Source organism: Columba livia, chromosome Z (assembly GCF_036013475.1).
Source record: "Columba livia isolate bColLiv1 breed racing homer chromosome Z, bColLiv1.pat.W.v2, whole genome shotgun sequence".
Taxonomy (NCBI): Eukaryota; Metazoa; Chordata; class Aves; order Columbiformes; family Columbidae; genus Columba; species Columba livia.
Genome location: NC_088642.1, coordinates 81,592,400 through 81,613,772, shown reverse-complemented (window position 1 = coordinate 81,613,772; position 21,373 = coordinate 81,592,400). Strand labels below are relative to the sequence as shown.

Sequence of the window (21,373 nt, the reverse complement as noted above, 5' to 3'; positions counted from 1 at the left end):
GATATCAAAGGGACCACTAACGCTTAAACTTAAATGAGTAGGTGTCCCTGTGGTTTCTAGTGGGGTTTTCTGAACTGGAAAGAACAGTCAGTACCGTTCTGAAAGCCAGACTTGTTTGCGTAGGGGTAGCCAACAAATCGTACCTGCAGCATTTGTTCTTCCCCTGAATATATCGTCATACGCTTTCCATTGCGGGGTCACCTGGTAGGCGTGGATGAACACCACAAAAACCACCACCAAGCACATTAATGGCACCAGAGCAGCGGTGAAGAGCGCAGCGTAGGCATTTGGAATGAAGCATCTGAGGGAAAAAAGTGGAAAAAAAATTCTGTTTGTAAACATAAAACAAAAACCTCAAACCATCATAAGTGAAATTAAAAAAAAAAAAAAGTTTTTGAATAAAGATGTGCTTTACAAACCACAAATTTTTATACTTTATTCCCAGAGTAACATTTATAGAGTTCTGTTGGTTCTTATCTCGTTATTCTATCCTAAGGAAAACAACATTTGCACCTTAAAACCACGTATGTTATATTTTAGCCTAACCAATGTTGGAGAGATTTAAACTGTTGCAATGGAACAAATTATATTTTAACAAAGTGCATGCACGCTATATTCATTTAATGGGATCACTCTTAGTCACCAAAGTCTAAAAGGGCATTACGCAATTTTCTATACTTAGCTCCTGAAACCACAAATTAAATTTTGAGAAATATATTTTTAAAATAAATGAACAAGCCTTAAAGGCAAGATAACTATTCCTCCTCAAGTTGTTGGAAATTATATGTCATTTGCACACTGAAGCCAAATGCTCCCTCCCTTTTTAAGAAAAAAATTGTCCTGTCTTTCCTTACCCTTTCCATTTATTAAAGTTATAATTATTTATAAAGATGTGACAAGAACATGACTTACTCCTGAAAAAAGGATCAAATTACGCATATAAGATGATGTCTTGGAGAATATGGAGATGGTAGCTAAAGAGAGCTCTCTACGGCATGAGAGATCAGGGTTTTCTGTGACCTCCCTGGAGATCAGTACATGCTTTATTGCCATTGACCTACTTGGAGATGACGCACGACGGAGCAGCCCAAGGGACAGCTAGGGAGTCACTATGTCTAGAGAGTATGTGGTCACTGCTGCCCTTATTAAGAGGGTGTAACTCACCCAGCCCTTCTGTTTGTCAGGTCAGTGCTGCTAATTAAGCTTAGAGGCAATGCTGGTATAATATACACCTAGGAGCCAATCTTTCACTGGTATGCCTGGTGTACCTTCTGGGTTTGGTTAGGTGGACATGGTGTACTCTGTCCAGCCAGTCCTGCAAGCCTCTGGGACTGCATTCTGTGTCAGCTCCTCCAGATCACTGAGCAGCATAGGGGAAAGGGACCTGGGAGTCCTGAGGACAGAAGGATGACCACGAGCCAGCACTGGGCCCTTGTAGCCAGGAAGGACAGTGGTACCTGGGGTGGATTAGAAGGGGGTGTTCAGTAGGTCAGAGAGGTTCTCCTGCGCCTCTACTCACCTTGGGGAGACCACATCTGGAATATTGTGTCCAGTTGTGGCCCCTCAGTTCCAGAAAGACAGGGAACTTCTGGAGAGAGTCCAGCGCAGGGCAACAAAGATACTGAAGGGAGTGGAACATCTCCCATGTGAGGAAAGGCTGAGGGAGCTGGGGCTCTGGAGCTGGACAAGAGGAGACTGAGGGGTGACTCATTCCTGGGGATCAAGATGGAAAGGGGGAGTGTCAGGAGGATGGAGCCAGGCTCTTCTTGGTGACAACCAGTGACAGGACAAGGGGTAATGGGTGCAAACTGGAACACAGGAGGTTTCACCTAAATATGAGAAGAAACTTCTTCTCGGTAAGGGTAACAGAACACTGGCCCAGGCTGCCCAGGGAGGTTGTGGAGTCTCCTTCTCTGCAGACATTCCAACCCGCCTGGACACCTTCCTGTGTAACCTCATCTGGGTGTTCCTGCTCCATGGGGGGATTGCACTGGATGAGCTTTCCAGGGCCCTTCAACCCCTCACATTCTGGGATTCTGTGATTCTGTGACCATCAGTTGGCACACTCAGTGAATCCCCGAAATAATTTTCCAGCAGAATCTATACATTTTCCGCAACTCTCTTAGAAGATACAGACTCAGACATCAAGCAAGCAGTTAAGCAACAGGGTGGGTAGGATCTCTCTATAGCAATTAAAGGTGTTTGTTTCACAGAATCACAGAATGGTTGAGCTTAGAAGGGACCTTTGAAGGTCATCTGGTCCAAACTTCTGCTCAAGGAAGGTTGTTCAGGGTCTGTTGCTCAGGACCATGTCCAGGTGACTTTTTATTGTGTTCAGGGATGAAGATTTCGCAGCCTTTCTGGGCTTCCTGGACACAACAACTGATCCATTTCATCCATCTAATTTTTAATATTCCTTAGGTATGAAATACAGTTTTGTTTCTCAATTGTATTCTTGAGTGGGCCAAACTAGCACTGAAGTCATGAAAGCTCTTATGTACATGGTTTAGTGCTAGATTTAGGTTATGGTTGGACTCAATAATCTTAAAGGTGTCTTCCAACCAAAATGATTCTATTCATCACCTGTGCTACTTTGAATTATTATACTGAAGCCAAGAATCTTAGCACAAGCATAGTCTTCTACAAAATCAAATTTATGTTCTGAAACCTGCAGTATTTTTTAAAATTTGATAACTTTTTGTATTTCAGAGATCACATACACTCCTAAAAAAAACTATCTGAACATCTTGAAAGTTTTCTGTGAGCACTCCTTTAGTTAATGATAGCTGCATAAAAATGAAAACCCATACTGATGGATCTCTTTTACTAATACCCCCAGGCACTTGCTCTAAAGATGACACTGAAAAGTTATTTAGACAAGAAATACACAAAGCCATATTAACCCACAAATCTTACTTTGGATTTGTTCTTGAAAGCAATGACGAGCAGTTCAACAATGACCACTGCTTCCTGTAAGTTTTATTCACATATAGCAGTGTGACGATGTATGTTGAAAGCTATATTTTATGCTGGAAATCATGGGGGATATCATTACAGGGACCAATTGAAAGGACCACTTATTATACTTGACACTAGGGGCAAAAATTTATTATCCCATTACCATGACACATGTATCACATGGAACTACTTTCACCTATTCCTAGCATTGGATAGGAATAGAAGAAAAATGTCCCAAAACCTCAACTAAGTTGGTGTTCCAGAACACAACTATTCTACAGGAAAAGGCCTAGACAGACTGATGTGGAAACTGGAATGGCCTACACATAATTCAAACCTTACTTATTTAAATAAGAGCATTATCTCCTGCAAGCAAGGTTGGTTTGTTTGTTTGTCATCAAAAACACAATTGTTAAGCTTTTGTCCCACGCTGCCTCCACTCTTGCCCTTCTTGACTATTGTTCTCTGACTGGAGGGTCCATCTTTGTGGTTTTTGACCACTTTGTTGTGACCACTATTTTTATCCCTGATTTTTTTAAATTGTTATAAATTTCCCTGGTGACCTCAAGAATAACATATTCCCATTACTTGATTCTCTTTCACTACTCCTAGCCAAACTCATTTTCATTATCTTCAATACTCCCTCTGGTAGCCTCCCAATCTCATACTCCACTCACAGTGTCACTTTTCTCACAAACAAAGCTCTACTCACACCTCAGATGCTTCTAACTTATAATTATTTTTTCCACATTCTGAGAACATTAAACACATTATCCAAAGTCCTGTGTTGGTCTGTATCTGTTATAAGTCTATGAAAGACGCTAGAAATAATTTTAAAATAATTGTCTATAGCATATGTGTTTTTCAAGGTATAATTCCATACTACTATGTAATGATTTGTTGTTTAAGAACTCTAAAATAATAAAAAGAAAAAAAACAACAAACCAACCAAACCCCAAAATAACCACAACAGAAAACCAAATAAACTATATTAGTGTTTTTTTTTTCTTTCAATACAAGCAGTAAGATTCGTACTTTACATATTTTTTGCCAGGAATGGAATGATAAGAAAAGGTTTTAAAATATAAGGTTTTTTTCTCTCTAGAGAAAAATTGCAGATGTAACTCAATCTAAATTGACACTTCTAAATACAAGAAACATAGCAAGTTTAGGACACAGAATCAACAGATTATATTATCTTCCCTTTGGAAAAGACATAATCTCAAAAAATCAAAATCGTTTAAATCAATTCATTGGTTAAAATGACCTCAGTCAGAATCAAGGCTTTACCTTGTTTTTTCTAGTTTTTCCCCTTCAAATCTATAAAAAGGGTCTGCTAGGCTTGCTTCTTCTCAAGGTGGTGAAGTACGTTTATCTGACCCCTTAAAGTGTCTTCGTAAAGTTTTGTAAATATCTTCTAAACTATAACATTTCCTAAAATCTCAAGAGATAATCCAGCTACATAAGATATGGAAGGCCACCTTTTCTTTTTGTAGTACTTTTTAAAAGAAAAACAGAAATCAGCTGACAAGATATATACTGGAGCTGTTTGTTAGCATAATTACATAATTTAAACTAAAAAAAAAAGGAAAAAGAAAAAGGAAAGAAAACAAGCAACTTTGCTAAGGAAATAATGACTAAAAAATTCAGAAAGGTATTCAATGAAAAAACTGACATTTTGTTCCCTTCTAAGCAAGAAAGATTTAAAGCAGTTCAAAGCATTAAAGGCAGTTTCATTTCATTATTGCTGAGGACAATCTCCTTCAAATGCATCTTGAAACTATGGAAAATTAAGCTTGATGGAAAATTAAGTGTTCTAGTCTATCAAATACCTGGTGTTCTCATTTTGGTTTGTCAGCAGGCAACTAACGTTTATTTTTCTTTTTGACTTTTACTTGTCAAGTGAGTTTCTCTTCAGAGCTACATCATCGTTATTCCTACTGCTAATTTAAATTTATAATTTATTTTCATTATTGTTATTATTTAATCCTGGGCACAGGATTTAGCTTCTCCCTTCCTTTAGGCTGGCACAGGGAACAGGGAATTGTGGCACCATGTGAGTTTGCTCGTATTGCTCGTGTTACCTCAGGAAAGTAAAAGGCAAAGGTCGGACAACATTAATTTTTGCTTCTGTTTGTATTTCATCAGCTCCATTTAGAGAGAGAAATCCCTGCACCTAAAACAACCTCACAAAAGGCAAAGTCTGAGTCATTTATCCATGCTTACTCCGCAAAATTATTCACAAAGTAGATGGGACTGCTAAAAAATGAAAATAGGCAAGCTGGGTTATGATCTTCATAGACTTCTAGACGTCCACACATCCTGGGTTTTCTTAAAAAGCAACCAGCTCTGTTCCAGATCTTGGCTTTGTTGTGGAAAAAGGCTACATCACCTCTGAGTTAGAACTCTGTATTACTTCTTACAACATACTCAACAATTTTCTACTAAGTGCGAGCAGGCGAGACAATGGAAAAGTTTTTGACAAATAACTACTTGCAAAAAAGTTGCTAATCTGACAAATTATCTGCAACAACTGCGTATGACCTGTATCTAAGTAAAACACAAAAAACCCTAAAATGTCTTTCTTTTATGAACTCGTCATAGATGACGATAATTATTATCTGCATCTGATGTTCTGGGCAGCTTACCAGTTTGATAATCAACCCTTTTTTGGAAGTATTACATGCTCTGGCCTTTTAATTTCAATGCAGTTTTAAGTATAAAACTCTGAGAAGGTCTGATCTGTTGCATTGCATCTCAGAATTGCCAACAAACTCAGTTCTCTTCTCTATGTTCGTTTGCAATTCAGCTGATAAATCACTCCTGTGTGCCTACATCAAGTGCAATAATTCTTACACAAGTTTATGCTGTTCCGTCTGGTCCCTTCTACCAAATTTCTGCATGTTTTGGAATACTGCTGTTCCTTATATCAAATACCTGCACATTTTTTGGCAGTGAGGTGTAATCCCAAAGCAGTGAAGTCCAGGTAATGCTGTAGTATTTTATTTCCCTTAGCACCAAGCTCAAGTTCCCAGTCCATGGACCCTGCACACACAATTCAGGACTACTCGTGTTTTACATACAGGACTAGTCATGTTTTACACACATGGGCATCTACCATGAGAGTAGAACCAATTCAGCGAATCAATACAGAGCAGCTCATCACTGAATCCCAGAATGTGAGGGATTGGAAGGGACCTGGAAAGCTCATCCAGTGCAATCCCCCCATGGAGCAGGAACACCCAGATGAGGTTACACAGGAAGGTGTCCAGGCGGGTTGGAATGTCTGCACAGAAGGAGACTCCACAACCCCCCTGGGCAGCCTGGGCCAGGCTCTGCCACCCTCACTGAGAAGAAGTTTCTTCTCATACTTAAGTGGAACCTCCTGTGTTCCAGTTTGCACCCATTACCCCTTGTCCTACCATTGGTTGTCACCGAGAAGAGCCTGGCTCCATCCTCCTGACACTCACCCTTTATATATTTATAAACATCAATAAAGTCCCCCCTCAGTCTCCTCTTGTCCAGCTCCAGAGCCCCAGCTCCCTCAGCCTTTCCTCACACGGGAGATGCTCCACTCCCCTCAGCATCTTGGTGGCTGCGCTGGACTCTCTCCAGCAGTTCCCTGTCCTGCTGGAACTGAGGGGCCACAACTGGACACAATATTCCAGCTGTGGTCTCGCTGGGGCTGAGTAGAGGGGGAGGACGAGCTGCCGAGCTTTAAAGCAGAGGATTTTAAAGCAAAACAAAAATAACGTTCATTTACTTTAAAACTGCATGCAGGAAAATACTGGTTTTATCAACTGTTTGAGACTGAACCAGTGGTGGGCATTCCCTCAGAACAGATGACCCTATCAGCTTTTGCAGTGTCAAAGCCTCCTGAACCTGTCAAATTCTCAGCCTGAACACATTATATAGCTCCATTCTTTTTTTGTTTTACATTGCCAACAGCAGTCATTTTCCAGAAATACACTGAGCACCAAGATTAATGTTTATACCATGTTTTGTTATCTTCTCCCCTCACAGGGAAAAAAAAAAAAAGTCAACAGTTTTGTTTGTTTGTGCTGTTTTTGAAAACATTGCTTATGTTGTTATGAACTGCTTTGAAGAAAACCAGTAGGAAATGGTATGCTCATCTTAAAATGGGTAACGTTTGAGATGATAGTCACTGGTTCCTGAGGAAATTCAAGCCGTGTTCATACCAGATAAATTTCTGTTTCTAGAGCAGATATTTTAGAGATTTCTACAAGATTATACAACAAATTCAGTGCCAAAGGGACATGGGTTAGTCCCATAGACTTCACTCTACTTCATGCAGTTTTCTAGATACATTAACAGCACATCACACAACATAATGAAAACACAGACTCAACACATATTAAAATTCAGTGGAAAAAGCATTTAAAGAGAGTGGCCCAACCTGATGTGCTTTATGGCAATGGAGGGTGGTGCAGCACTTGTCTGGAGTATATTTAAGCATTACTGCACAGATAGGGTTTGCATCTCGGCCAAAAAACAACTGTGTGTGTAACAGTTGCCACCTTGCTACCTAAAACCGCAGCAAGTGTTGGGCTGTGATGGTGTCATGGATGCAGTTACGGGATGGTTTAACGTGAGTGAAAATTTGAAAGTATTTTTGAAGTATCGCCAGAAATGACTCACTGTGCATGTGAACCTTTTACTAAAGGAAACTGTACTGTGGCAGAGAACTAAAAAGCTTTTCTCTCCATAAAAAAAAAAGATTTTCTCCCTACCACGCGCTGCGTCATTACTGCCTGATCTCTGTCCAGCCTGATAAAGAACATGCAACCATTTCCTACTGTTATACTTAATCTTCTGTGGTTCCGTTAACACACATTACATCTTGGCATAGCCCATATGGATGTGGGAAACAGATCTTTCCCTTGTTTGCTGCAACATTTCTTTACCTACTTGTAAATTGCTGCAACTTTCCCTTCTGATCTTCTATTAACTAAAGAGTCCTAGATCTTTCAGTCTGTCTGAGCACATTTTATATTTAAGACCGCCACCTGTCTCATTGATCACACCATTTTGTTGATGTATTTCTTAATTTATGGGGTCAAGCACCTTTGATAGTATTTCATCTCAGTACAGGACTACAGCAGGATTTTATGTGTCCTTAAGACTAAGTTGCTCCATATATAGGCCAATACTACATCTGCCTTTTGTGCCATAGCACAAAGTTGTTGTCTCAAGCTCAGTTTATCACCCACAATATGCAGAACTTTTTGTGAAGAACTGGTAAACAGCTAGTTATTCGCCATCCTATTTTTGCATAGCCGATTATTCTTGGCAAGATACAATTCTTTCCACATATTCCCACTGAATACCATGCTACATTTTCAGAACAGATCTCATATGACAATAACATTGTCAATTATAACCGACTTTCAATGTACTTCTTTCCCAGCATTGTGCTGTTGTAAATTTGAATGGAAACTCTTTTATCCCAGGCTTGTATTATATGAGGTAAATGTAATATTTTCCAGTCTATTAGTAACCAAGAAAGATGTTGAACAATATTTGAAGGACATTTTAAAGTTCCTTGAGAAGTTTTATTCAAGAATTACAAAAAATATTACCTGATAACATATTTAGTCTGTTGACAGATTTTTTTCAATATGTCTTGGAATATACAGGGGAAAATTTGAGATCACTAGATATGTAATAACATCGCTTCAAAGGTCAGAAACAGCAAAGGTGGCAAAGGGGACGCCGGGCTGCACCAGCAAGGGCATCACCAGCGGAGTTAAATAAATCATTATCCTGCTCTACTCAGCACTTGTCAGGCCACACCTGGAATACTGTTCAGTTTTGGTCACCACTGTACAAAGAAGCTGTGGTTGGGCTGGAGAGGGTCCAGAGAAGGGCCACAAAGACGATCTGTGGACCAGGAAGCTGCCACTGGAGGAAAGGCTGAGAGAACTGGGATTGATCAGTCTTGAGAAAAGAGGCTTAGGGGAGAGCTCAGCACCGTGTTCCAGTATTTCAAGGGTGGCTATAAAGAAGACGAAGACTCCCTTTGTACAAGGAGTCACAAGGAAAAGATGAGGGACAATGGGTAAAAGTTACTCCTGGGGAGATTCTGATTGGACATAATAGGAAAATTTTTTACAATGAGAACAATCAGCCACTGGAACAATGTCCTCAGGGAAGTGGTTGATTCCCCAACATTGGACATGTTTAAGATTCAGATGGACGAGTGTTGAACCAGCTTGTCTAGACCGGGCTTTTGGAAGAAAGGTTGGATCAGATGATCCTTGTGCTCTGTACCAACCTGGTATTCTATGATTCTATGTAAAAAACTCTGTATATTACTGTGGATCACATTAAGCAGAACATGAGTCATAACTTTATGCTGTTGCAAAGTGGTCAGTGTCATACTTTGGTTTATGAACTGCAGCATATACTGCAATACATACGAAATAATCGTTCTGCTCTAGTCAGCATTACAAAAACCTCAGAGGCAAGCTCTGTCTGGTTTTGGCATATTTAAAAAACAGGAATTACATGAAAAAAGTTCACAGGAAAGCAATGAAGACTACCAATGGTCTCATTAATATGTTCCAGTCAGAAAAGCAGAAAATAAATAGTTTTGATTTTTTTCTTTGTTTGTTTGGTTTGGTTTGTGTTTGTGTTTGGTTTTGTTTTTTTCATTCTAAAGAGATGGGACATGTGTTGGCAAACTGAAAACAGGCAAAGGAACTAGCCATCTATGAGTATGCAAAAAGCAAAATAATAATACTTTCTCCATGTTGCAATTTTTTTGTTGTTTTGCTGGAAAACAGAAGCCAAGGGGTTTAAACCATACCAAGACTGGCTGATGACCCTCAGAGTAGTCACAGAAGAGATTAACTCTGTTTAGCAGATCCCCAAGGAGCAGGGCTAGGTCCATTAAAAAAGTATCCAGGCACAAACTACAAGCTGCTTTCAAGACCAGAAATTAATGCCTGAGGAAAAAAATAAATACATAAAGTACATGCCTTACAAGGAAAGATGTAAGGCAGTACTTCTTTCTGTGTTTTAACTGCTCTTTCCAGTGAGGCCCCTGAGGTTCTGTTCTAATGTAGATAAAGCTTTCTCTTCTGGTGAACACTTGTCAAACATTTCCCAGGCAATCCACAGAGTCAAGCCCAAAACAAGAAGCAGAGTTTTCACCCTTCTTCCTTCCCTTCTCCCTTCCCTTCCCCTTTCCTTTCCTTTCCTTTCCTTTCCTTTCCTTTCCTTTCCTTTCCTTTCCTTTCCTTTCCTTTCCTTTCCTTTCCTTTCCTTTCCTTTCCTTCCCTTCCCCTTTCCTTTCCTTTCCTTTCCTTTCCTTTCCTTTCCTTTCCTTTCCTTTCCTTTCCTTTCCTTTCCTTTCCTTTCCTTTCCTTTCCTTTCCTTTCCCTTTCCCTTTCCCTTTCCCTTTCCTTCCCTTTCCCTTTCCCTTTCCCTTTCCTTTCCTTTCCTTTCCTTTCCTTTCCTTTCCTTTCCTTTCCTTTCCTTTCCTTTCCTTTCCTTTCCTTTCCTTTCCTTTCCTTTCCTTTCCTTTCCTTTCCTTTCCTTTCCTTTCCTTTCCTTTCCTTTCCTTTCCTTCCCTTCCCTTCCCTTCCCTTCCCTTCCCTTCCCCTTCCCCTTCCCCTTCCCCTTCCCCTTCCCCTTCCCCTTCCCCTTCCCCTTCCCCTTCCCCTTCCCCTTCCCCTTCCCCTTCCCCTTCCCCTTCCCCTTCCCCTTCCCCTTCCCTTTCCCTTTCCCTGCCCTGCCCCTGCCCTTGCCCTTGCCCTTGCCCTTGCCCTTGCCTTTTCTCTTTTTCCCTCACTGTAGATAATTCTTTAATTCTATTCCTTTTCTTTCCTTGCCTCACCTTCCCTTCCCTTTCCTTTCTTCTTTCCTTTCCCCTCTTCCTTTCTCCCTTCACCTTTCCCTTCATTATCAATAACAGCAAACCATGCACAGGCACAGGATAACTGCACACACTCAGAGAACATGCTTAGTATGTATTTTATTTACATCCTATTTGGTATTTAACTAAGATATTGCTTGCCAATGTCCCTGATGATAAGCAAGCCCCTTTATATCATAATCAGCTAAAATATTGCATAATCCAAACTGCATAATAGGAAAAGTAACCCTGTAGATGCAAAACAACAGTGAAAAACATGTATAGCTCCTGATTACCAATGCAGTATTTATCCAATACTTAAAATAATGCTTACCAAAAACTTTACTTTCACTGCTAATATGTGTGGCATTCTGCTACTGGTCTCTCTCTAAAGATATGAATAAGACACAAACAAGAGAATTTTAAAACAACCTATCAGCAAAGAATATTTCTATTTTCTTTTGCAAAGGGCAAGACACATTGCAATACAATGCAACGCTCATGCATTACATTTTTCTCCCTAAGCCTTCAGAAAGCAACCAGGTGTGCTCTGAATAATAGCCTGACATGCAAGTGATAGTATTGAGTCATGCTTTTATCAACTATACTTATTAAGCATGGACTATAAAGATTACAATTTCCATTGTGGCATAGAAAGAAAACTTAGTCATGTAAAATAATTTTTACAAGGCATTTGAGGATATCAGTGCCAGGTCAAAAATCACAAAGCAGCTGTCAGGACAGTGCTTGGACAACTGGCTCCTGCCTCTACGAATTCATTTAATCAAAGTACAGCTTGAAACATCAATTTTCAGCCAGACATTGGTCCAATATTGGCACAATGCATCTACTTGGTTAAGTGAAAAGGAAAAATGAAGATCAAGGAAAAAATCCCATTCTCATTCAATATCAGCTTATTGGCGGACACCCACACTGACACATGAACATCCAGGGATCTGTGGTCAAGCAAGGAGCATCATTTTGATGAAACTACAGCATATTTGGGCCCCCTCCATCCTCTACAGTCCATCAACGCTACACCAACCGTATTCCAGACCCTAGAGACAAGTAGTAACCTCCCCAGTTCTAAGAGACCTAGTGAAACTGTTGATTTTGGATGATGGTAGATACCTAACAGCTGGAGAGAAACAGACCCCTTCAGAGAATTAAATTTGGTCCTAAAAACTGATAAACCAGTTTTGTTTTTATTTCCTTTGATTTGGCTTGCATTGGTAAGATCAAACTTCTAGAGAAAACCAAGGGATGGTTAGGAGAATGTATCTCCTTACAGTTTATCACAGTGTTTATGTCTAAATTAAAATTTGCTAATAAAATATATTGAAATATCAATTAATTACACTAACTTCATACTGCAATGGTCATATTTCAGTAGTTAAAATAAGAAAATATACAGAGGACTAAAAAAAACTTGGTCTTTTTGCAAATTTGGATGTCATAATTTCCCAGCCAACAAAAGTGAATGTTTATAACTGTTTGAGTATCTTTGTGTGAAGAAGAAAATTCCAGTCACTATACAGAAAAACCCCAAAACATAATAATTATTATGTAATTACGATGATGCTAATGATAACGTTTATGATAACATTGTTTTTCTAAATGCTGTGCAATGCTCATTCAGAAGTGTAAAAACACTGATTTGATAAGAACAAAGACCTGGCTTTCAGCATTACAACACAAGGCCACAGATGTGTTGATAAAAATAAGGCTCAAAAGGCCACAGCATCTTTACCAAAGCTGAGAATTAATGGTCAGACGCATGCTGCATTTCTAACAGCTCGTTATTCATACCAACCTTGGGCACATGGGAAGTTTTAGGAGAAGTGGCCTGGCTCAGGTAAATCGAGCACTGGGACGTCAACACAGTGATATGGGGCTTCAAGAAGACACAATATGTTCCCTTTCATTATTCAGTGCTTCAGAAATCGAGCACTGGAAGGCCAGCACAGTGATATGGGGCTTCAAGAAGACACAATATGTTCCCTTTCATTATTCAGTGCTTCAGAAACCTTCATACGAGTGCACTGAGCAATGACCTGGCCTCCAAGCAGGCTTGATTATTCTGCAGGACTAAGGAGGGAAGAACAATTTCACACTGGTCAGCAAAAATTACAGCCGTCTCAGTACACTCAAGTCCCCCTTGGCAGGCCGGAGAGGTTGTTCAAGCAGTGGAGGCCAACTGAAATGTGGCATGGCTTTATATTTTGATGGCTTCTCAGTATGTGAGGGTTTCTTTTAGCAAGAGGTTCCTCTCTAGAAATAGATTGGTTTGGTTTGGTTTTGTTGCTGTTGGTTTTTTTTTGTGCATCTATGCAACAAGAGAGTAGCTCAATATACCCAGAGCTACCTAATTTATATTTACATCGGGTAACTCCCATAAATGGCCTTAGAGCAAGGTTTCGCCTGGGTTTATAACTGAGCACTGGTTTATAACTGAGTCAAAGGGTGTTGCTGGAGCTTTCAAAGAGGGACGACACAGCCCTCATCCCACTGCCATTGCCTGGGCAGGATGCGGTTGCCCACAAGCTCTTCTATATTCTTTGGAAAATCCCTGCCACTATGTTTGGTTTTCCTTCTTTTGCCCCCCTTTTTGTTTTAATGACTTCTAAACAAACTGGACACTTAACCTACGTTGGCCAAATTACATGCACTGAACTCTGTTTTTTCTCAAATCAAGTTGCAGTACAACATTATAAAATACCTCTGATTCTGTATTTAAAAAAAAAAAAAATCTTGGAAATGTATTCATTACACATTGTAACTTTCTACCTAGACAGTTTAAGATTTCAAAGTGGTGTTTACCTGCACACATGCACTTACTAGAAAAATTTTGTCTATTTTTTTCCATGAAAAAATGGGTGCCACTTTGATAATTGGCTCCTAAATGCAATCAGTTGTGTCTGAAATACTGATTGTATTGAAATTAAAGGGCGCATGATGATTACACAAGTTTTTTAAAAACTTGTGCTCTGCTTGGTGTTACATTTTACAAAGCAAAATGTTTTCTAATATTAGTGATTCCAGCCCCAAAGAATGCTCTCTGTAAAGCACCTCTGAAATTTCAGACGACCGATGCAACAGCTGTAAATATTACACTTCTCTCTGCAGGACATGTATCTGAAGCTATTGAATTGTCAGTTCCTGTTTCTTCTTGTTCTGAAAAAAAAATCTTCTTGTAATTTACAAAGTAAATTTGCTAAAAATAAGTAGGCTTTTACTAGTAAGTTAAGACATTTAGGAAAGCTAGCAAAATGTCAAGTAAATGTAACACAATGCATCAGCATTTATAAAGAGTCGTTTCTTTTTATAACTTAAAGAATGCAGTGTTTGCTGAACTTCTAGCATAAGCTCATGTTGGTGCTGTTACTGATAAGCAAAGAACAGTAATATAAATAAATGTTCTGGCTGATAAGTGAACCACAAGCAACCCTTCCTGACATTAGTGAAGCTTTTTATTTAAAACCTTGCCTCAATTCTCACCTCCAAACAATGCAGCCGGAGAATCTCCATCTCTGGATGTTAATAGAGGTTTTCTCAAAGTGCAGAATGTTGTTTGTTTTGGGTTTTCAGGGTGGTTTTTATTTTTTATGTTTTTTTTTTTTTCTTCCTGCTTTGCAAACAGACGCAGCTCTGGGTACATTGTGTGCAGAACATCGCGCAGAGCGGAAACCCGCGGCGTGACTGCTCAGGAGGAAGTACCAGCTTCTTTCCTCTCGAGCAGTCTGAAAAAAACTGCATCTGCCTTTCCCAGGTGGTAAACTGGCAGATATGCACCCAGCTGCCGCTTAGCAAAGCTCGGCTTTGTGGCTCCAAGGTGCTGATGCTGAGCAAACGCTGAGGGCAATGCCCAAGGAGCTCAGGTCCCCTCTGGACGTGGTTCTGCATAGAAAGCCACCTCCAAGTGAGGGACGCGCTCACCACCTCTTCCACATCTGTTTGTCCCAGGATGACAAACAGCCCGTTCTTGAATACTGTGCTTTACTGGGCCCAGCAGCTGTTTATTAACAGGGTTTTACAAGGCTGTGCTTTGTTGGGCAGTGTTGGCATGCTGCAGAAATAGAGTTTGAGATAAGCTGGTTCTTGCAGCTGAGTGTCATGAAGCCAATGCAGCTTCCTGGGGTAGATATGGCACCTCTCAAAGACATGGAACAGCAGCCTTTGCACAAGCACTGAGCCTCTGCCCCAAAAATATTAAAACCTGAACTTGTTGGAGCTACACATTCCTCTTACAGTTTTGGGCACCTTTGCACAAAAATAATGTTGTGCAAGTGCTTCAGAAACCCATGGCCAGGATGCTCCACCAGCTGTTGCACAGGTTATCCTACATTTAGATGTGGTCTCAGTGACAACTACACAAATTCAGATGTCAAAATGTAAAAGATTCCTGGGTCAATTTGCCATGCTTACCTAAGAGTTGGGGTGCACGAACTGGAATCAGGGGAAAAAAAACAATTCTCACCTGATAATTTCAACAAAAGAGTTAAAAGGTTGTATATACCTATGGAATTATTTTGGAATAAAATTTAAAAGGCAAACACTTTTCCTACAGCTGCAGCCCAAAGATTACACCACAATGTTACTTTTGCTTTTGTTTAATCACTTTTCCTGAAAAGGAAATACAGGATTTTCTCTGTAAATTTCTCAAGAAATCTCTGACTGCCAATACTACTGCTGTGGATATTCCTCAGTATGAACAAAAATGGAATCTGTGTTGTCTTTGGTGAATTTAAATCAGTTTATATGTCATGCAGACTAGCTCAGAGATAGGGCCATACTTTTTATTTCATATATAATTCAACACGGGGAAAATAATTCTTTTACTGGATGTAATTTTGAAATGAAATGCAAAATGTTTAACAACAGCTCTTCTGGATTTTATAGGGTGATAATATAGCAGTCAACCCTTTGCATTATTTAGTTTTCTTTTCATTTCTTTCCTTTATGCAGCAAAAGAAAGAGGAAAGGGAGTGAGAAGAAGAGGAGAAGGAGGGAAAGAAGGTAATTAAAACACAGTTAGACTATCCTAGTAAAGAAATGTAAACTCAGAATGCAGTGGAATTTATAATTGTCAGAAATCAAGATAAGGTTTGCTCATTCTTGTTTACATTTGGACAGATTGTCCCAACGATCTTTTAAAAGACAACTCCACATCAGTGCTAAGTGCTGCTAGAAATTTGACCCTATCACCTTTACTGTATGGCAGTATTAATTACAAGTAGTAACATATACATTAATGGAGGTGCTCACAGAGTAACCACCAACAATAGAAATGCAGTTGACCATGAACAAAGAATGAAGAAGTGCCAAGATTCTGTTTTGAAACAGCAAAGAGCAGGATCTTCACAAGATTCAGTTTGAGTCAGTGACTGCAACAACAGTCTTGTCAATAAAACAGTTCTATTGCATAATAAAGCAAAAAAGCCAATTTTCTTGTTTTTCTCTACTGCTGCTATTATTGTAGAGCTAAACAGTTGGGAAAAGGGGAAAAAATAAAATGCCTAAGCAATGCTTTCCTAAAAAGAGAACCCATTTGCTGTTGTTTTAGAACATGGGCCATTATGTTTCAGTCTTCTCACTATATTATCTTATGGAAATTTCTCCGTACAATTTTATACCTACTTATTTTTCTTTATTGTTTTTTTTTTTATCCCTCCTGTGAAAGCAAAGACTAAAGACCATTAATAGAGTTTAGGCTTCCAAGGCACTGGAAGCTCAGGATTCCCAGGTATATTGTCCTAGAAGTCCCAGAAACTTGTAGTCCTCAGCATCTGACCAGCAAAACAAGCTGTTAGAAACCAGCTTCAAATCTCCTGGAGCAGGGTTCTTGCTAACACTGTAATTTTAAAAATATATAAGGAATTATCTGCCTGATGTAAGTTAATTATTTTGTTCGTGTTTATATCTAAGGCTTTTTCCTCATGCGTATCAGTCACCATAAATGGTTTTGAAAAAATAATCTATTATTATGGGGTATTTTTGTTTTTTTACTATTCAATATTTCTCACATTCAGGAAAACCACAGAATCACAGAATCACAGAATGTCAGGGGTTGAAGGGCCCTGGAAAGCTCATCCAGTGCAATCCCCCCATGGAGCAGGAACACCCAGATGAGGTTACACAGGAAGGTGTCCAGGCGGGTTGGAATGTCTGCAGAGAAGGAGACTCCACAACCCCCTGGGCAGCCTGTTCCAGTGTTCTGTTACCCTTACTGAGAAGAAGTTTCTTCTCAAATTTAAGTGGAACCTCTTGTGTTCCAGTTTGAATCCATTACCCCTTGTCCTGTCACTGATTGTCACTGAGAAGAGCCTGGCTCCATCCTCCTGACACTCACCCTTTATACATCTGTAAACATTAATGAGGTCACCCCTCAGTGTCCTCTTGTCCAGCTCCAGAGCCCCAGCTCCCTCAGCCTTTCCTCACACGGGAGATGCTCCACTCCCTTCAGCATCTTGGTGGCTGCGCTGGACTCTCTCCAGCAGTTCCCTGTCCTGCTGGAACTGAGGGGCCACAACTGGACACAATATTCCAGGTGTGGTCTCCCGAGGGCAGAGCAGAGGGGCAGGAGAACCTCTCTGACCTACTGACCACCCCCTTCTAACCCACCCCAGGTACCATTGGCCTTCCTGGCCACAAGGGCCCAGTGCTGGCTCATGGTCACCCTGCTGTCCCCAGGACCCCCAGGTCCCTTTCCCCTACACTGCTCTCTAATAGGTCATTCCCCAACTTATACTGGAACCTGGGGTTGTTCTGCCCAGATTCAAGACTCTACACTTGCCCTTGTTCTATTTCATTAAATTTCTCCCTGCCCAGCTCTCCAGCCTGTCCAGGTCTCTGGATGGCAGCACAGCTTCCAGTGTCACCACTTCTCCCAGCTTGGTGTCATCAGCAAACTTGCTGGCAGTCACTCTGTTCCGTCATCCAAGTAATTGATGAACAACATATGTTTCCATTGTACTAGCTTTTAGGACAGACACTCCTAATTAGCTTACTTTTTCTATTAATTCATTAAGACAAGGATTTTACAAATCCAGCTAAAAAAGATGTTTCCATGTGCAAATTGTGAGACCTAAATAAGGCTCACAGTCCTGCCCTTTGGCATGCAGAACAGCAAAAATGTCATGCAAAAGTTTTTATCCCCACTTCAAAACAGTATTTAGTCTGCACATCTTTTTTAATCTGCATGTTTTGTTGTAACACAATGAATGTCCAGGACAAGCACACACTACAACTCCTTCTATTGCAGGCTCTCTATTAGACATACTGCTTCTGCATGAGCCATATTGACAACTAGATTTAATAATGCAAGTACAAATCAAGCTGCTAAAGCTGCGTTCCCTTTTCTCAGACATACCTCAGCACTCTTTTTAGGAAGATCAAATACAAGAGGTTAGATGTATATACTTATTATAAACAGCATGTTGCTGGCTATGAAGAAGTCAGAGCCAGTTACTGGTATTGATCTCACTATTTCTTATTCTAGCATTTCCTGTTATATTCTAGCACACTGGATAAAGCCTTTTCTAAGCTGTTGGAAAACAGACAAACAGAGAATGAGGTTTTTTTAGTAGCAGTAGGCAGTGTTCTGCTAATTAAAGACCATAAAGTAGGAGGGACTATCTTGCTTATTTCTTGTCGAACCTAAAAGGAAATGTGAAGCTTTTAAAAGCTGCCAGTGGCAGGGATGCGAGCATTTGTCCCTCTGGTGCCCTTGCCTAAGTCCTACACAGCATTCAGATACATCTCTGGAGTTTTGCTTCATCACATAAATCCCCTGATCTGAACCTGTTTGAAGCATCAGGTCCCAAGGTCATTTGTGGGTGCAGTTTTCACCTATAACAACTTATCCTTACAACCCTTTAAGATTATCTTGGTGTGTCAGAGCCTAACAGTTGCTGGGAATTTTACATTAGCAACAAATATTTTTCCCTATTTCACTTTTCAAAATTCCATCACCCAAATCAGCCATTTTATTTTAATTATTTAAAAGCACAATGCAGTGATTATGTCTGTTTCTGATGTGCTAACATTTGCTTAGCATTAATCATAAACATTTGCCAAGTTACAAAAAAGCACTCAACCCATGCCTCCAACTATTTTCCTCCACTGAAAACATATGTTGGCAATGAGGGATAAATAAAAGGTAATTAAAGCCATCACATTTAGTAGTGAAATGTTTTTAAATAATCCTTAGCAGTGGGTAGCACATTAGGCAGCTTCATTGGAAATAATGCGGGAGTTTAGAAAATGAAGCACAAGTACAGAATACAAAAAGCACAAATCTTGAACTCTCTTAACTGTTGCTATAGGTCATGGAAGTCGAGTAATTTTCCCAGGATAGATAGAGAGAGAGAGAGAGAGAGAGAGCGGGAGAGGGAGATCTGTGGGAATGTACGTATACTGGTGCAGTAGAGACATAACGCAAGTAGCTCTGGTTCACGGTATTACAGAATCCCAGAATGTCAGGGTTTGGAAGGGGCCTGGAAAGCTCATCCAGTGCAATCCCCCCATGGAGCAGGAACACCCAGATGAGGTTACACAGGAAGGTGTCCAGGCCGGTTGGAATGTCTGCACAGAAGGAGACTCCACAACCTCCCCGGGCAGCCTGGGCCAGGCTCTGCCACCCTCACCGGGAAAAAGTTTCTTCTCATATTTAAGTGGAACCTTTTGTGTTCCAGTTTATACCCATTACCCCTTGTCCTATCATTGGTTGTCACCCAGAAGAGCCTGGCTTTATCCTCCTGACACTCCCCCTTTCCATATTGATCCCCAGGAATGAGTCACCCCTCAGTGTCCTCTTGTCCAGCTCCAGAGCCCCAGCTCCCTCAGCCTTTCCTCACACGGGAGATGCTCCACTCCCTCCAGCATCTTGGTGGCTGCGCTGGACTCTCTCCAGCAGTTCCCTGTCCTGCTGGAACTGAGGGGCCACAGCTGGACACAATATTCCAGGTGTGGTCTCCCCAGGGCAGAGCAGAGGGGCAGGAGAACCTCTCTGACCTACTGACCACCCCCTTCTAACCCACCCCAGGTACCATTGGCCTTCCTGGCCACAAGGGCCCAGTGCTGGCTCATGGTCATCCTGCTGTCCCCAGGACCCCCAGGTCCCTTTCCCCTACACTGCTCTCCAATAGGTCATTCCCCAACTTATACTGGAACCTGGGGTTCTTCTGCCCAGATTCAAGACTCTACACTTGCCCTTGTTCTATTTCATTAAATTTTTCCCTGCCCAGCTCTCCAGCCTGTCCAGGTCTCTGATGGCAGCACAGCTTCCAGTGTCACCACTCCTCCCAGCTTGGTGTCGTCAGCAAACTTGCTGACAGTCACTCTATTCCCTCATCGAAATCATTGGTGAATACATTGAATAGTACTGGTCCCAGCACTGCCCCCTGAGGCACTGCACTAGATCCAGGCCTCAACTGGACTCTGCCCCATTGACCATGACTCTCTGGCTTCTTTCCTTCAGCCAGTTCACAGTCCACCTCACTACCCGGTCATCCAGACCGCACTCCCTCAGTTTAGCTGTAAGGATGCTGCGGGAGACTGTGTCATTTCTTTTACAGTAACACAGAGCTCAGCATGGGCTAATTTACCCTGCTGAGAAGGGCAAAACAGTGAAAGGTGAGAAATCGACCAGTGAAAAACGCAGGTTTTTTATTTTGTTCCCCACTGGTTCACCTGAGCAGTTCACGCAGCATTTGGCCTCATATCCAGATGTTCAAGCACCATTCTGCGCTGAGATCTGGCAACTGTGGTTTGCAAAAGCTTTGAAACCCTAGGTGATCTGCCAGTGAACTGAGGAGAAGAGAGGTGGAAAAATCGGGATAATAGGAAGCAGAAGCTGGAGAGAGAGGACCAGGCTTGGAGACACTTCCAAGTTCGTGCAGAATATAAAGCTCAAGCATTAGGGGATGAGAATTCCACTTCCATTTGTCACATAAACCTCTTCCTCTTAGCACGTCTGTATGCTTTTTTCTGGCTATTCTTAGCTATTTTCTTAGCTATTCCTGCCTGTAAAAGTCTGGTGTTTTAAGTATGTTGTTCTAAGATTCAGGGCTAAATTCAGCACTATTGAAATAATAGAGGAAGAAGGACACAAGAGACTTCATCCAAATGTTCACTGAAGGTAAAAAAGTTCCTGTTATTTGTAGTGTCACAAGCCATCCTGTTTAAGAAAGAGGGCTCCATTTTTGGTATATCTGCCCAGAATGTGCATCAGCAGTGAAAGTCATGCAACTTGGGGAGACCCAAAGCAGAACCCATTACTTTGTCTGACTAGGTTCACTGGCAGGTGTTGGGTTAGAGACAAAACATGACTCCACCTGTAACAAATAATTAAGGTTTACAGGGGACTCCTTGTAAGTTCAGCCAGTAAATAATTGGAAACTGTGAGCGCTGTAGCCCTTGAAATAAAACTTATCAAAAATTAGCGTCTGGAAAGATGCTTCATAAAGGTTTTATCCTTAAAACCACATCAAAACAAATTAAGCTTGGAGAAGTACTTAGAAAAGACATCACAAATTA

At 40.8% G+C, this 21,373-nt stretch overlaps 1 protein-coding gene across 2 annotated transcripts in view; it reads right to left on the bottom strand.

Moving 5' to 3' along the window:
* ADGRV1 (adhesion G protein-coupled receptor V1) overlaps positions 1-21,373 on the bottom strand; it is a 272,375-nt gene that overhangs the window by 53,175 nt on the left and 197,827 nt on the right. For both annotated transcript variants that reach the window (XM_065046531.1, XM_065046532.1), the window contains exon 86: positions 144-301. In XM_065046531.1, the coding sequence (XP_064902603.1) occupies positions 144-301 (158 nt within the window). The remainder of the gene's footprint in view (positions 1-143; positions 302-21,373) is intronic.